The sequence below is a fragment of the Protobothrops mucrosquamatus genome, unplaced genomic scaffold (genome assembly GCF_001527695.2).
Source record: "Protobothrops mucrosquamatus isolate PMUCROS unplaced genomic scaffold, P.Mucros_1.0 scaffold18, whole genome shotgun sequence".
NCBI lineage: Eukaryota > Metazoa > Chordata > Lepidosauria > Squamata > Viperidae > Protobothrops > Protobothrops mucrosquamatus.
In genome coordinates, this window is record NW_015386403.1 from 1,038,161 (window position 1) to 1,054,780 (window position 16,620).

At 35.5% G+C, this 16,620-nt stretch overlaps 1 protein-coding gene across 1 annotated transcript in view; it reads left to right on the forward strand.

Moving 5' to 3' along the window:
* Positions 1–13,777, forward strand: part of SATB1 (SATB homeobox 1) — a 92,922-nt gene extending 79,145 nt beyond the window's left edge. The window contains exons 11-13 of the mRNA XM_015810741.1: positions 3,180–3,383; positions 3,959–4,054; positions 12,070–13,777. Coding sequence (XP_015666227.1) covers positions 3,180–3,383; positions 3,959–4,054; positions 12,070–12,570 — 801 coding nt within the window. The 3' untranslated portion in view covers positions 12,571–13,777. The remainder of the gene's footprint in view (positions 1–3,179; positions 3,384–3,958; positions 4,055–12,069) is intronic.
* Positions 13,778–16,620: the final 2,843 nt, after the last annotated feature.

The window sequence follows — 16,620 nt, forward strand, 5'->3', positions numbered from 1 at the left end:
CTTCACATAATCCTGGGACACTGTGATCATCATAAATATGAATCAGTTGCCAAGCATCTGATTGTAAATCACAAGACCCTGGAGATGCTGCAACATTCTAGCTGATCGGCGCTTCTTCTGGGCTCAGCAGAAGCGCCAGGATCAGTGCTGCTTTCCAGCTGATTGGTGCTTCTTCAGGGCTCAGCTGGAGCCTGGCGCCGATCCTGGTGCTTCCACTGAGCCCTGACAGCCCCGAAGAAGCGCCGATCAGCTGGAAAGCGGCACTGATCCTGACGCTTCCGCTGAGCCCTGACAGCCCTGCAGCTCCAGCAATCTCTCGCTCAGGCTTATGTGGTGCTGCCACCGGTTCAGCTCATTCCCCTCCCCCGCTACCACTTTTCTAGGATGGTCGCGTACCACCTGCCAGGTACTAATGTAGCATAGGTGGTACCCGTACCACTGGTTGAAAAGCCCTGGTCTAAATGATACATACAGTATATATTAAAAACATAATTTTTCACTGGATAATGTAACTGTCATGGATATTTGTCATCCAAGATTAAGAGGAATCAGTTCAAAAGAAAACCTAGTTAGTTAGTTAGTTAGTTAGTTAGTTAGATAGATAGATAGATAGATAGATAGATAGATAGATAGATAGATAGATAGATAGATAGATAGATAGATAGATAGATAGATAACCTTTATTGTCATTTTTACTGTGGGCACAATGGCACACATTAAAAATGAAATTTACTTCCTTGTTCTCAAAGTGTAGACATACATAACACACATTTAAACATACTATATACCAGGGCTTTTCAACCAGTGGTACGCATACCACTTGTGGTACATTAACGAGTGGCAGGTGGTACGCAGCCCTGCCTAGCCAAGTGTGGTGAGGGAAGGAAAGAGCCAGTGCAGGCCCCAGGCTCACTTCTGGCTCACCCTCCCCCATGAGAAAGGGGTGGGGGCAGAGACAGGAGAGGCTATAAAAGGAGGCAGTTGGGTGGGAGAGGGAGAGAGAGAAAAATAACTAATTCTTAAAGGGGAATGTTCCTTTTTAAACTAGTTCACTCAGCAGTTTGTCTTTTCTGTCTCTGGAGGCTTTTCCTTGTTTGATGAATATATGGAAGAGAGAAAATATGGGGGGTTTTCAAATTCTTCCTTCAGAAGGAGGTGGGAATGAGAAAGAGAGAGGCAGGGAAGGAGGGAGGGAGACAGAGAAGGAAGTCCCGCCTTAGCACTTGGCCACCAGCAGCTCTGCCATTGACTTTGCTTGTCAAAAGTTTGCAAAAGGGGATCACACGACCCTGGGACACTGTGACCATCATAAATATGAATCAGTTGCCAAGCTTCCAAATATAAATCACATGACCCTGGCATGCTGCAATGGTCATAAGTGTGAAAAATGGTCATAAGTCATTTCAGTGCAATTGCAACTTTGAACAGGGATTTTTTTTTTGTCATCAAATTTTTGACACCTTGCTAGGTGGTACTCGAATATTGCCATATCCTAAAAGTGGTACAATCGGTGAAAAGATAGAAAAGCCCTGCTATATACAACCAGTGCTTTTTTTCTATATATATAAAAAAAAAAGTGCTGGAACTCATACACGTCATACAACCCGCCTTGCCTACCCTACAAGGTTCCATCCAAAAAAGGTGCCGGAACTCCATTCTGGGCGTTGTATGAGAAAAAAAGCCCTGTATACAACATATGTATAGACCCACACCCTTATATATAAGTAACATATAAATATTAATCACTGTCCATCTTGAATAGATAACGCACACTGTTCTACTATTCTATGGAATGTTTCTACTCGGCACTAAAACTAAGATATTTATTTACATTTTTATTTCTGATACTTAGCAGTTCCCAGGGTCTTTTCAGTGGTTGCTCATACCATTTATCACTGTGTTTTATCTACAATTTATAAACATCCTAGAATATTTTATACTATCAATAGAAAACTATACTATCAAGATTTTCATTGATTTTTGTTAATGGTTGTTACAGTTTAATCTGTGGATTAAACAGGATTTGTTCTTGTGTTTTAATTTTTTATTACATTGTAAATTGTCTTAAAGGCTTGGTCTTCATAAGTAGTATTTAAAAACAGAACGTTAATGTTAACAATACTTTTAAACTATTCTATAATTAAAGCATTCTAGCATTTAAACCTAAATTGCCATGGACAATTATGTATCAGTTTCGTGTTTGTCTTGAGGCATTAGACTGATAAAGTTAAACATTGGTGTTCTTTGTCATGTTTGCTCAGTTTAAATATAAAAAATAATGCTATTGATATAATTTAAGATGGCATGTAGGCAATTGCTAAACTGTTAAGGAAAAAAATCTGTGCATTTATTTTAGAAGCAAATTAACATTTGCTAGAGTTCTCTTGGGACAATCTTTTGGCATACTTTCAAGCTTGCTTTTTACTAGAATATATCTGAGTTAAAGCAGGTGCTTTTATACATAGTTTGCATGGATATGCAACATGGTTGAAAAATATGATCTTGTTCATATAATCCTTAAAATAATAAATTTAATTTGCAATTTTTTTTTCAAAACCAGAAGATCTGAATTGGCTTGAACAATATCAACAGGTTTGATTTGTCTGCAGAAGCCCTCTGAGCCCTTAACAAGAAAGTGCTCAGTAATGTTTCTCTGTAATGTTTCTTCAAATAAGTTGTATATTATATGATTAATATGAACTAGGTCTCTACTCAGGTTAGAGATAGGATACATTATCTAATTTTGAATTAAAGAATAATGTCATGATTCTTTTTTAAAAAATATGTAATACAAGTATGTTTTCCCCCTATCATACAGATATAGACTTAGATAAAAATCAGCAGTAGAGATACTATAGTAGACTGAACTCAAATAGCATGTTTTCTTTTCTTGTATCCTTAAATAATGAGGAGCTGCAATTGTTTTCTCTTAACAACAGTTCAAAGTTTTCTTAATCTAGATATTTGTACACTAGGTTGGTAAAAGTTCATGATGCCAGCTTTATAAACTTTTTTTTCCTATGAAATGTCTATAAGATTTTCAAGAAGAACAATGAAGTGAGATTGGGCAGAGATGTTCATCTTGTTCTCAATTTATTCAGTTGCTTCCAAGGAAAGTGCCTTGTGGCACCTAAATTTTTTATAAAGTTGCCTAACATTTTGCTGATCATTGTCTTAAGGGCTGGCTCTGCGAACTCTTGCGTTGGAAAGAAGATCCCTCACCTGAGAACAGAACTCTGTGGGAGAATCTGTCAATGATCCGGAGGTTCCTCAGTCTTCCTCAGCCTGAACGAGATGCCATTTATGAACAAGAAAGCAATGCAGTTCATCACCATGGCGACAGACCTTCTCACATTATTCACGTTCCAGCAGAGCAAATTCAGGTTAGTTTACCTTGACCAATTCATTTTAGGAGTAAGAAAACAAAACAATTTATTCTTAAGAGAAAACCATTCTATCTCTTCTTGTTTGTTAAATAGAAATGTTTTAGCATGAATTAAAACACTCATCTTCAGTAGAATATGTGACTTTTTTCTCAATGCAAAGGCGTTTGTAAAAACTAATTTTAGAAGCTCTCTATTAGCAGGTCTTCCATGTTCTGTTTTCAAAGTTCTTTTTAAACTTAAAAAATAATGGATACATGCAAAAATTGCATAAAAGTGGGCTCACTAATAGAATATTGTGTGTGCAGTTTCCAGCACTTTTTATACCAACAATTGGGTGGACTACTAAAAGTGATAACATTTTTTTTTTAAAAATGGTGCATACACACACCTCTCACATGTCATAATTCATAAATGCATAATGCTTAGCTATTGTAGGTGTCATAGCTTTAAAATTAGTTCAAAGATTTATTTAAGCACAAAGAATAGGAATAGATTTGAAGCCAATTTTCTCATCCTACTTATCCTCAATTTGAAAGTTAGGAGGAGTCAATGTTTGTTTGTTTTTCCTTTAGAGCCCCTCTCCCACCACCCTTGGGAAAGGAGAGCATAGAGGCGCTTTCTTACCTGGCCTGCTGACCACTGGACCTTGGCTGGGTGCTGCTCCTCAGGTGAGCTGGCACAAGATTAATGTGTAGGAGAGATATGGAGAGGTTTTAGAACTTGATCCAGCTGTTTCCTTCCATTTATAAACAGATCAGAGTAAATTGCCTTTTTTAGGAATAGATGAAGCTTAATTTTATTGTAACCCATCATGACAATGTCTTTAAAGGGCAAGTTTTAAAAACAAATTAAAAATAAATTGTGTCTTTTTAAAGTCCATTCTATTTAAAATGTGGGATTGGACTTTTTTTCTCTATGGAGATTCTCAGTCATCCAGGTCAGAGTTACGCCAAAGATGCTTTTTCATGAGGTAACTGGACTTTCTTGTTTTTCTTTGAAGATGTTTCAGTTCTCATCCAAGAAGCTTCTTCAGCTATGATTGGATGGTGAAGAATGGGAAGATTTTTATACTTCTTGCAGACAGCTGCTCATTTGCATTCTTTTAGAGCAGGCATGTCAAACTCGCGATGTCACATGATGCTGCACAACGTATCATGACTTTTCCCCCATTGCCAGCAATGGGGTGGGCGCGGTTTTGTTGTGATGCATCCAACCTGCGGGCCGGCAATTTGACATGCCTGTTTTAGAAAATTGTTGAGGCTATCTGTGTGGTCAGGGTCATCTGAGTAATGCAAATGGATGTGGAGCCTTCTTGGAACTGTTGAAAGAACTTTGTTGTAGACTGGAGATAGATGATACAGTGAGCCATGTGCAGATCTGTATATTGGCGAAACAAAACAACCACAACATAGGAGAACAAGCCCATCAGAACAAGATTCAGCAGTACAGTAAAAGACAAGGAGTATAAAAACTCTTCCATTCCACACCATCCAGTTAGAGCTGAAGAAGCTTCTTGGATGAGAAGTGAAACATCTTCAAAGAAAAACAAGAAAGTCCAGTTGCCTTGTGAAAAAGCAACTTTTGGACTTTTTTTTCTCTTTTTTTACAAGTAATGGAGAGTTACCTCATTACCCTAAGATTTTCAATCATTTATTATATTATAAAAGCTATTTATAGTGCTTATCAGAAAGTCATTTATAGTTTTTCAAAAGTTAGCATGTAAAGCAAATGAAGCAATTGGATAGAGGTTGATCAAAACTGTAAAAGTGAAGTAGCTTACAATAAGTGATTTAGCCAAAGATGGTAAACAAATAATTATATTACAAAGTGTTACTGCAAATGCCTGGAAATTATACATTTGAATACACTTACCACTTGTAGAAATAGAAGGAAATAATTATGTAGCAATGTATTTCCAAGATCTGTCCAATAGTTAGTAAAATTTCATTGATTTTTGTAGATAAGACTAATATCTGCAAACTTTAAACGTATTTGTTTAAAATAAATCCCTATTAAAATTAGTAGGTACCAGTTCTAGTAATCATGGATGGGCACATTATTTATTTAATTATGCATTTTTATATCCCACTTCATATTCAAGGCATTCAATTTAAGAGTACAAATTAAAACATGAACATCAGTTAAAGTTATAACTAATCCAACTCAAAATGCATGACAAAAAATCCAGTTTTGCTTGGTTTTGAGTACTAGCATAAAAACTAAAAAAAGTTGCTCACATACACAAGACTCTGCCCTCAAAATGTATAGTACTAGTAACTATTCCCAGCAGATTTTATGTTTTATACAAATAGAGATATATGTTAATGCAGAAGTTTTTATCAAAAATTGGAACTTGTGACGCTCCAATTTTTATGTGCCCCAACCAGCTTACCCAATAGACAGCAATACTGCAACATTGAACTCAGAAGCATTAAGCGAGCCACACATGTCCTGTCATGTCCTGGTCAAGAGTTATGCTATTTGTCCAAAATAAAGAATTGTCTTACTTGATGCTAAATGTAGAAGAGTTCTAGAATCATTAATTTCATATAAATACTTTATATTTCATTATATATGTGTCCCAGATTTTGTCCAAGTTTTTCAAAGTAGCTTCTTGGGTAGTGTAACATTGTTTTATACATACACACACACACACATATACACACACACACACACACACACACACAAAGAGAGAGAGAGAGAGAGACTTTTTTTCCTTACAGTCCTATGAGATAGATTAAACTTCATAATTGAATAGGTTTGGGTTTGGGTTTTTCTGACTCTAGCTGGCACTATCAACACTGTCATACAAGCACTCTCTTACAATGGTAAATAATAATAAATGTTAACATACAAAATATGCAACTGTCCGTTTTAAAAAAAATAACTTCATTTATTTAAATGTCCTTTTATTCTGTTCCCTATTACAGAATATTTTTGAGGTTATTGATTATATTCTCATTGTTAATTGTTATTCAGTGTAAGACTAGTAGTAAACAAAAATATTTTTTCTTTTTGGTAAACGTGGTGTGTACTGTTTATTTTAGAGATTTAACTAGCTAAAGGTTCAGGACCAATCTGCCCATTGAAGTGTAATATGCAACCAAGTGTGATTTGCTTACAGTAATTTATCCAATATACAAGGTAGAAATGAAGTTCTATTACTTTTGAAAACTACGTACTGCAGTTGTGAGATGAACTAAACATCAAATTAAACAATTAGCTTACAGATACTGATTTTGGTTCTTGGCAATAATTTGAATAATGATAGTTTCCATGCAAGCAAAGGGACAATGAGGATACCCAGTGAGCATGCTCTGACAATTGGCAGCTTCCTTCACTGTCAATGTTTATACATTCAGATTGAACATCTCTAGAAGAAAATGTGTTGCTGGTGAATTTCGCATAGTTAGGCTTCCCCAGCAAGTGTAATCTATCCTTTTAAACCATTTTAAAGTATAGGCCATTTTAATTAGTTATTCCTCTTTCACATAGCAGAATTTATATTTTTTCCAAACTAAACAAAAAGTCCTAGAACAGTGGTGGCGAACCTATGGCACGCGTGCCTGAGGCGGCACTCAGAGCCCTCTCTGTGGGCACGCGTGCCATGCCCCGGAGATGGCAACCGTCCCTCTTCAACCAGCCGCCCGCTAACTCGCCGAGGTTCCATATGGCCGGATGCATCCCAGCATGGCTGGTTTCCCTTCTCCCCATCCCATCCCTCCTGGCCTCGCATGCTCTCCTTTTCCCAGGCACAACCCACTTCATCGCCTCCTCAGCAGTCGGCTGGCCGTCCAGCTCAGAGGCGGCTTCTCTGAACTGCTGGTGGCGGGCTGCAGAGCCCCAGAGTGTGCTGTTCGAGAGACCAGCAGGCTGTGGCTGCTGACGGACACTGTCGGCCCCCATGCTCTCACTGGCCTCTGTGTGCGGGGGCCGATGGTGTCCGGCAGCAACCGCCCTGCCTCGCCTTGCCCTGTGACAATGGCACTCCCACCCTGCCTCACCTTGCTTCATCTCACCCCACAGGACGAGCCTCTTGCCCATCGCCCCATCTGCCAGAGACCCCCTGGATCTCCCCCAACCCTGCCTAGCCCCCACAGCCATCCCTCCCCATGAGCAACATCGAGGTGACCACACCCACCTTGGCCAAACCCATCCAGTCTGCCATGACCACCACAGCCACGACCATCCAGTGGGCCATGCCCACCTGGCACCCGGCAATAATTAAGTGGGTTTTGGGTTGCAGTTTGGGCACTCGGTCTCTAAAAGGTTCGCCATCACTGCCCTAGAAATTTGATGTGGAGCAATTTGGAAGCTGATTAATTTGATGGAGGTTTTATGCTTCATGTTCATTTTCTTTTTCTTCCATTCAATCCTGTCCAATTCTTAAAAAGTGTTTGGACAAGTTGCTAGAGTTTTTTTAATTTTTCAAAAGTGGTTGGCCATTGTCTCCTTTCAAAGACTAAGCAAAAGTAATTGGCCCAAGGTCACCCAGCTGGCTTTATGCCTAAAGCAGGACTAGAACTCACAGCCTCCCAATTTCTAATCTGATACCTCTACTATTACTACAAACTGGCTATTTTATCAACTTAATTACACAGGGTTTTTTCTTTTTTGATAAAGTGGGTTGAAATACATAGGTGCAAATTTGAAGTATGCAAGAATTCAAAAAATGAATGCAGAATTTGGTTTATACTGTGTACTAAAATTTGTTTGAATTATATTTTATTTATTTACAGTATTAAATGTATATGCATCCCATCTCACTAATCCAAGTGACTCTGTATAGCTACAATAAAATGAAAGCATAGGTATAAAAACATTAAAATCAAGATTAGAAAATTACTCAATTTGCCACATCCAGAATAGCATGACCCTATCAGAGCTCCAAGGCCCAGGTTTTAAGGCCAAAAGACCAGAGGCAGATCTTTCCTCAGGAGACAAAATATTCCAGAAGCTGGGTGCCAAGGTAGAGAAGATTCCATCAGTTGAAATGCCTTGACTGATGGAATCCAAAGAAGGCCCATTCTGCCAGTTCAAGTAAGGCAAGTCAGTTCCATTGAGGAAGACCGTGTTTCAGATAACCTAATTCCATGCCATTAAGATTTTTAAAGGTAATAATCAATCCTTGAATTGGACCCAGAAGCAAACTGTCAAATAATGCAGCTTGCATAAAGCAGTGTTATATGTGCCACCCTAGGGCCCTCCAGAACTGTCTGAGTTACTGCATTCTTAAGCTATAGTTTCCAAATACTCTTCAAGGGTAGCCTAATGTAGAACACATTGTGGTAATTCAACTGAGAGTTGACTAGGGAATGAGTGCAGGGCCTTGTGATCCATGAAAAGGTGCAACTGGTACACAACACAAAGACTCTCCAAGACACAACTGCTACTTGCTCTGAGCTGGACTCGTGAATCTAGGAAAAACCCTAGATTGCACATGGCATATATAAATACAAAGAAGTATCTGCAACATTTTTTTAGAATCATAATGGTAGAATGGAACATTAAGTCAGAAAGTCCTAATCCCTTCCTTATATACTTAAAAAGTTATATTCTATCTCCCTCAATTATTTCTAAGAACACACCCAGTTCTCTCCTCATAAAAGACTATCACTGCTTCCCCATTGACTTTGCTTGTCAGAAGATTACAAAATGGGATCACAAGACCCTGGGATACTACAAGTGTCATAAATGTCAGTTACCAAGCATATGAATTTTTATCATTTCACCATGGGGATATCATAAGTGTGAAAAACAGTCATAAGTCACTTTTTCAGTGCTATTATAACTTTACATGTCACTAAACAAGTGGTTGTAAGTCAAGGACTACCTATACTGGGATTTATTTATTTATTTTAATTGAAAAATTTTCTGCTGATAAAATCTAAAATAGCATTTGCTTCTTAGCAGTTATTTCATACCACTAACTCATATTTATCTTGGGACCAGAACTAAAATTCCAGAATTATTTTCATATTTGCCATTAACTGAGCCAAATATGTCCTCCACACCTCTATGTTTAACATTTGTTTCCTAATTGAAAAACTTTCCATTTGCCTTAATTTTGCCATTTTCAACTTATTTCTCTTACATATAAGGATCATTTTGAATTTTGCTTCTCTAGTTTAATGTACTTGGTGTCTCACTCAATGATGTGTCATCTGTACATTTGACGGTTTATCTTTACCTCTTCTTCTGTATTATAAACAAAAAATTCTGAAGAGTATCAATCCAAAATCTAAAATACTTTGATAAGACACTGTTGATGAGCACTCTCTCAATATAGTTTTCAAGATGACTGTGAGTCCACATCACATATAATCCAGTCCTAGGCTATCAATCAGAATATTTTGTTACAATTTATCAAACATCTTTATGAAATTAATATACCTCTGCAGCATTCTGATAGTATCCAATAATATGAAACAAGATTAGTCTAGGACTTTTTTTCTTGACAAATCCATGCTGATTTTTAGTAATGACTGCATTTTTTCCCAAAGCATTAAAAGATCAGTTATGATCTGATACAGAATGATCCCCAATAAGGATGTAAGACCAAGTTCTCTATAGTTCCTCACATTACAGAATGACAGTTGGAAGGGACTTGGAGGCTTCTAGTCCAATCCTCTATTAAAGCAGGAAACCTTATACCATTCTGGACAAATGGCTGTTGAATCACTTCTTAAAGCCTCCAGTGATGGAGCACTCACAACTTCTGGAGGCAAGCCATTCCACTAATTGTTCTCACTGACAGGAAATTTGTCTTAAATTCCATGTCGGATCTCTGTTAAGCTTCCATTCATTTCTTCTTGTCTTGCCTCAGGTACATTGCCTCAGGTACCCCTCAGATATTGAAAGACTGCTATCATGTCATCCCTAGTCCTTTTCTTTGTTAGATTAGACATTCTCAGTTCCTGCCACCATTCATTGTATAATTTAGCTTCCATTCCCCAATATCTTTGTTGCTCTTCTCTGCACTCTTTCTAAAGTCTCAATATCTTTTTTGTCTCGCTGACCAAAACTGGATACATTATTCCAAGTATAGTCTTACCAGTGCAGTATAAAATGGTACTAACACTTCACATGATCTTGATACTATCCCTTTCTTGATGTAACCTAGAACTGCATTTATTTTTATGGTACCTGCAACATGTTGCTGGTTCATACTTAAGGGATTGTCCACTAGTAATGCTAGATCTCTCTCACAGTTATGCCGTTGAGGCAGGTACTACCTATTCTATATCTGTGCATTTGGTTTTTCTTGCCAAAAGTAAGTGTAAAACCTTACTTTTCTCACCACTGAATTGCATTGTATTGAATAAGACCTTTTTGTTGATAGGACATTTTGTTGGATAAGGATTCCTTCATTCCTCTTTTAAAAATAATGGGATTCCATCCAATCATCTGGAATTCCTTGTTAGAATCAGATGACATTTTCAAGCAATACTACTCTTTCAATGGAAAAAATATAGGCAGTCCTCAATTTAGGATTGTTTAATGATAGTTCAAAGTTATAATGATGCTGAAAAAAGTGACTTACAATGTCCTCAAATTTGGAATTGTTGTACCACCCCCACAATCATGTGATAATGATTTGGACACTTGGCAACCAGTGTTCATTAAAAACAATTGAAGCATCTTGTGGATGAGTGATCCCAATTTGCAATCTTCCCAGCCAGCTTTCAACAAGCAAAGTCAATGAGGGAAGCCGAATTTATTTCATGATCATGTAATTCACTTGTTGACAATGTGATTTGCTCAATTACTGCAGTGATTCACTTAACAGCCACAATAAAAATGGTCATATAGTTGAGTCCAGTCATTTGATGACCCACCTTTCTTTACTAATCTACTACAAACATACTGCAATATAAAATAGGTAAGAACCGTAATTAAAGAATCAGGCATGATCTACAGACTCACATACTTTTCTCAAATTCCCTTCCTTTTTTAAAGCTAAATCTTCCCAGATTCATGTATATACTGTAGATATAGCGGGACAAAATAGTTTAGATGAGGTTCAGTACAAATGATGAAATGTCTGAGTACTCTTCTGTACTGCATGCACATGCCTACACTTTGATCTTTGATCAACTAGAATGAAGGTGCTGGTTTTTATTATTCAAACATTTAAAGTGCCCTGAACTTTTTATGTCAAAGTAAATAGCATGCATAGATATTTTATTATAATACAGTGGTTAATATTGATTGAAAAGGACTGATAATGTTTAGCTAACCATCATTAGTGTTAACATTTTTATCCATGTGCTACCTGTATTTATTACCAAAGACTAATACTTTATTAATATTAACATAGTATTACTATGTTAATAGTATTAATTAGTATAGTATTAATACTACTCTAATAGTATTAAATGTTATTAATGCTATTAATAGTATTTATATTACTATTAATATTAGTAATATTACTAATTAATATTAATTAGTAATATTAGATTATGGACTATATAAATCAGGAAAGGCAAATTTATGGGGGGGGGGGGGGAAGAAAGATGATGAAAGTGAAAATCAGAAGGGCTAAGCATGCCCAGAGGCATTCTATTGCAAATCAAACAGTGTTACAGTTGTTTCTAAATAATATAGGTGAAAACAAATCTTTTTTTAACAGAAGTACCTTTCTCAATTTGTGTTCTTAACTTTTTCTTTCATTGTCTATCAGCAACAGCAGCAGCAGCCCCAGCAACAGCCACCCCAGCAGCAGGCCCAGCAGCAGCAGCCCCCACCTCCAGGTCCCAGATTACCCCCAAGACAGCCAACAGTAGCATCACCAGCTGAATCTGAGGATGAAAACCGTCAGAAGAATCGTCCACGAACAAAAATTTCTATAGAAGCTCTGGGTATTCTTCAGAGTTTTATTCAAGATGTAGGCCTGTATCCAGATGAAGAAGCAATCCAGACTCTGTCAGCCCAGCTCGACCTACCGAAATACACCATTATCAAGTTCTTTCAGAACCAGCGATACTATGTCAAACACCATGGAAAGCTGAAAGATAACTCAGGCTTAGAAGTAGATGTGGCAGAATATAAGGAAGATGAGTTACTTAAGGATTTGGAAGAGAGTGTCCAAGACAAAAGTACGAACACACTTTTTTCAGTTAAATTAGAAGATGAGTTATCAGTAGAAGGGAACACTGACTGTAACACTGTATTGAAAGACTGATAAAAATAGTATTTATTCAACAGCATCTCTGCTTACTAATAAAAAGAAAAATACATCCTGTATACTGTCATCAACCTCTTTTGTCATTGTTTGGCCTATGAATCTTCCAAAACTTGCACAAAAGTTGAAAAAAAAAGGATAATACAGACTGCACTAGATATTTTACAAACTGCTTCAGTGATAGAAATGAAGCATTGAAGATTGTTTCATATTAATTTGTGTTCACTGGGTACATCAACATGTATCCAATAAGCATGATATCTGTGGGTTGTTTTTCTTCTTATTGTTGTTATTATTATTCTAGAGCTTTCAGACAAGCATTACTTTGTGACTTACTGTTTTTATTTTTTCCCAGTTATTGTTAACACTCCACACTTGATCTATGAAAGCTTAACATTTATTTAAGTAAAAGATAAAAGAAGAGTTAGTTACTCTTGCTCTATTGTATGTTACAAAAGAACTATAGACTGTGAAATGCAGTTTAAAGTTCACATATGCCAACAAATGCCTTGTATTATATGGCACTGCCGTAACTCAGATTTTTTTTTCAAAAGTAAGAAGTCACTGTATCTTTTTTCATTTTCATTTGTTATACGAATTTTTGAAAACAAAATGTGAATCATGGTTTTTCCCATTATTTATTTGTAGATCTTTAAATATCATATTGTAATTAATTTTAGAAGTTTCCGTTAAATGTAATATTGCTTCTCTTGTTACCATATTGGGTTTTTTTTCTATTTATAAGTGTATTTTGATGGGCAGTAAAACAAAGTGTCTTAAAAGTTTTAAATAGAAAAAAATGTGCTTTACACAGTTGCCTATAAAAAGTGCTCTATGTTATCCAAGCAATTCATACTATAAGCTTCACTCTTATTGTTGTATGCAATTTTTACTATCATGCAAATAAGCTTAGGTAAATCAAACTACTAGATCACCTTAGAAACTTATGCAATTAATGTGAAAATAATTGATGTTTGCAATGTGTCTTCCTTTGGTTTACAATCAATCTTAAAGCTACAGCTGTATAAATTTTCTGTATAAAGGTGTATTTCTTTTTTATGAGTTTATTGCTATGAAAACACCAGTTATTTTGTTACAGCTGGCTGTTTTTATAAGTGTATCACAATTTTCTTTATGCAGAAATGTTCTGACTAGGAGTGGTTATTGACTGTAACTACACAATTAAAATTGTTTGTATGGTATGATATGATAGGTTTTGTGTGCATTTGTGTATCTTATAGAAACAACACAAAAAAGTGTGTTGGACTTTTTATTAATTATCTTAAAACATCATTTTTAATCACCTTAGCAACAAATTATATTCTGGATTTTTAATTATCCCAAACTATGAAACTGAAAAGATGCTTTTCAGAAACTCAGTTTTACTGTAAAAATCATAACCTGTCTCGACTTGGTTTTAAAAGTTGCCTGGCAGACAAAGATAGCAGGATATTATTGAGTCAAAAGGCTATCAGGCAAAAACATATTTACAGTTCCTGGCAGTAATGCACTTATAATGAATGCAGCTGGTTTTGTTTTACAATATTTAAATTTATGATAACACTGATTCTTACACTAACATATACACAGTTTAAGATAACCATTAGGACACACAAACAAAAGAGGAAGGATATATACAGTTCTTTGGTAGGTAAGATTTTATTTAATAAACTTTAATAATGATGTTGATAAAAAAATTATAGGGTTTTGATTTCACATTTCATGTTCAGGCTTGTAAAAGCTGATGTGATGATGCAAAAGGATACTAAGGGATGTATGGCTTAAAAAAATAAAAGCATATTAAGTCCATAAATTCCATTAAAACATTTAAATGGAAATTTAAAGCAATTATATTTCAAGGCTCATAATTATTACTATGTTTATGACTACAATAATTCTTGAAGAAGTTACATTTTGGACTATATACTGTTTTATAAAAGATAAGTAGTTTCCACTGCTGTTGAAACTTATTTCCAATTTACTAGCAGCACTAGTACGATGTACGACCAGCAAATTCAAATGCTTGAGCATTAGATTGTGGAGAACTATCTTAGTGTTACTAAAACAAACAACACAAAATGTCATATTAATATATTTTCCGATTTTTGACTTGCCAGTACAGCTAACAGAAATGGCAAACCTCTATATGCTTTAGATGAACTACAATTTAATGTGTTACCCAGTTCTTAAACTGTGTTTGATCTTAACCATGGTTTGCTCAAACCAATTGATAGCTTATGATTTGAAATTGGCTTCTATTGCCAATCAATAAGATGAATCAGTTTGACACTAGAATGATAAGACAAATCATAAAACAAGGAAAATACATTTACAGTTGCATGTGTTTTTGGCAACTTGACTGATAATTAAGAGGTTTAATTAAGTCTGTGAAAAAAAGCTGCTAAGAAGGCTAGTTTTAGTTGTTTTTAGGAATTAGCTTCACATATATCTATATGTAAGAATGAATGGGAACACAGTTCACCAAACTAAATGTCTTGCTGGTTATTTATATCTAAATGTCCCACTTATAATGCTATTTGGTTGCATATACTCCTAGGGTGAAAAATTAAGCATAGGTTTGTCTAGAGTTCCCATTGTTTCTGCAATCCATAAGTCAATCCAGTCCCAAAGATTTAAACAAGTGGAACATTTGAAAGAATGATTCTTGAAGTGACAAAGTTTTCTTCATGCTTGTTTTCTTTTGAGATGTAAACATTTGAAAATATTTTTGACTTCAAAAGATTTATCATATCCTTAGAACAATTATGCACACCAATTGCCAAGTGCCTGAAGTACAATCACATGTTCATGGGGTTGGAGTAGTAGTTGTAACTGCAAAATTAGGTCATAAGTAGCCTTTTAAAAGTCCCATCTTAATTTCAAATGGTCAGTAAATTAAAAACTACCTGTACTTCCTTTCTCTACTTTCTGTCACTAACGGCCAATAATTTACCATAAAATTTTAGCATTACAGTTTGGGGGGGATGCTGGGAACCATTACAACATGGGGAAGGGGCTATATTCTGCAAGTTGCTTTAAGCCTGAAGGAAATGTTCTATGACTCAAAAAAAAAATCACACTGATTGAAAACTAGTCATTAGTGCTATGCTTCTATATAAATTGCTTGGAGGCCTCATTTATGACAATGTATTTAAGGTAACACAAAGCTTGCATTGAACAATAAAATAAAATTGTGTGTTTAATACTGAGAAGACAGATCTACAAAACAAATTTCAGTTTATATTTCTTTCTCATTTATGTAACTGTAGTCTATGACATCCAGGATGAGAGAACTCCAGCTTTAAATAATTTAGAGGGGAGGGAGAGACAGATGACAGCTTAGCCGATTGTGATTGGTAGAAAACATTACATAACACTTCAGTTAGTGGTTGACAGCCCTAAATAGAACAGAAATATCCTGTCTTGAAGGTTTAAAGGGCAAGACTTCTGTTTCTGCACTGTACTATTTGATTCTGTTTTTCAACAATTAACATAGCAGTGACATAGCTTATAAACACATTGTCAGTACAAATGTTAAATCTTTAAATTATTACTGATTTAATTTTGACATAATACAAGTGGGTCTTAACTTTTGGCCTTCTATCATGTGTTATTTCAAAAGGGTTAGATTTAATTTGGGAATATTGTCCAATGGCTGGAATCCAAATATATTCTTGACTCTCCCACCCCTAACCTTACAGCTGTACAAAGTGTTTTAAAAAAACATCCTTAGTTTTAAAAAAAAGTTTACTAAGAAGTGATAAGAAAAATTTAGTTTAAAATAAAATGCAATTACTTAATCAAAATTTGGACTTTCTATGTGAAATGTTTTAAATTAAAATTCTGACCAATTTCTTATTGGACAAAATTCTCAAGTGTTTTTTAATCATTTTTATTGCTTTTAAAATAATAACAGAAAAAAACTAAAAGGAGCAAAACACAAAAATACATTAAGAAGTGTTTTAAAAAGATGAAAAAAATTGAAAAAAATAAAGTATAATATGTTGTCACAGTAAACAGTTACAGTTCTATATATAATTACCTAATTCA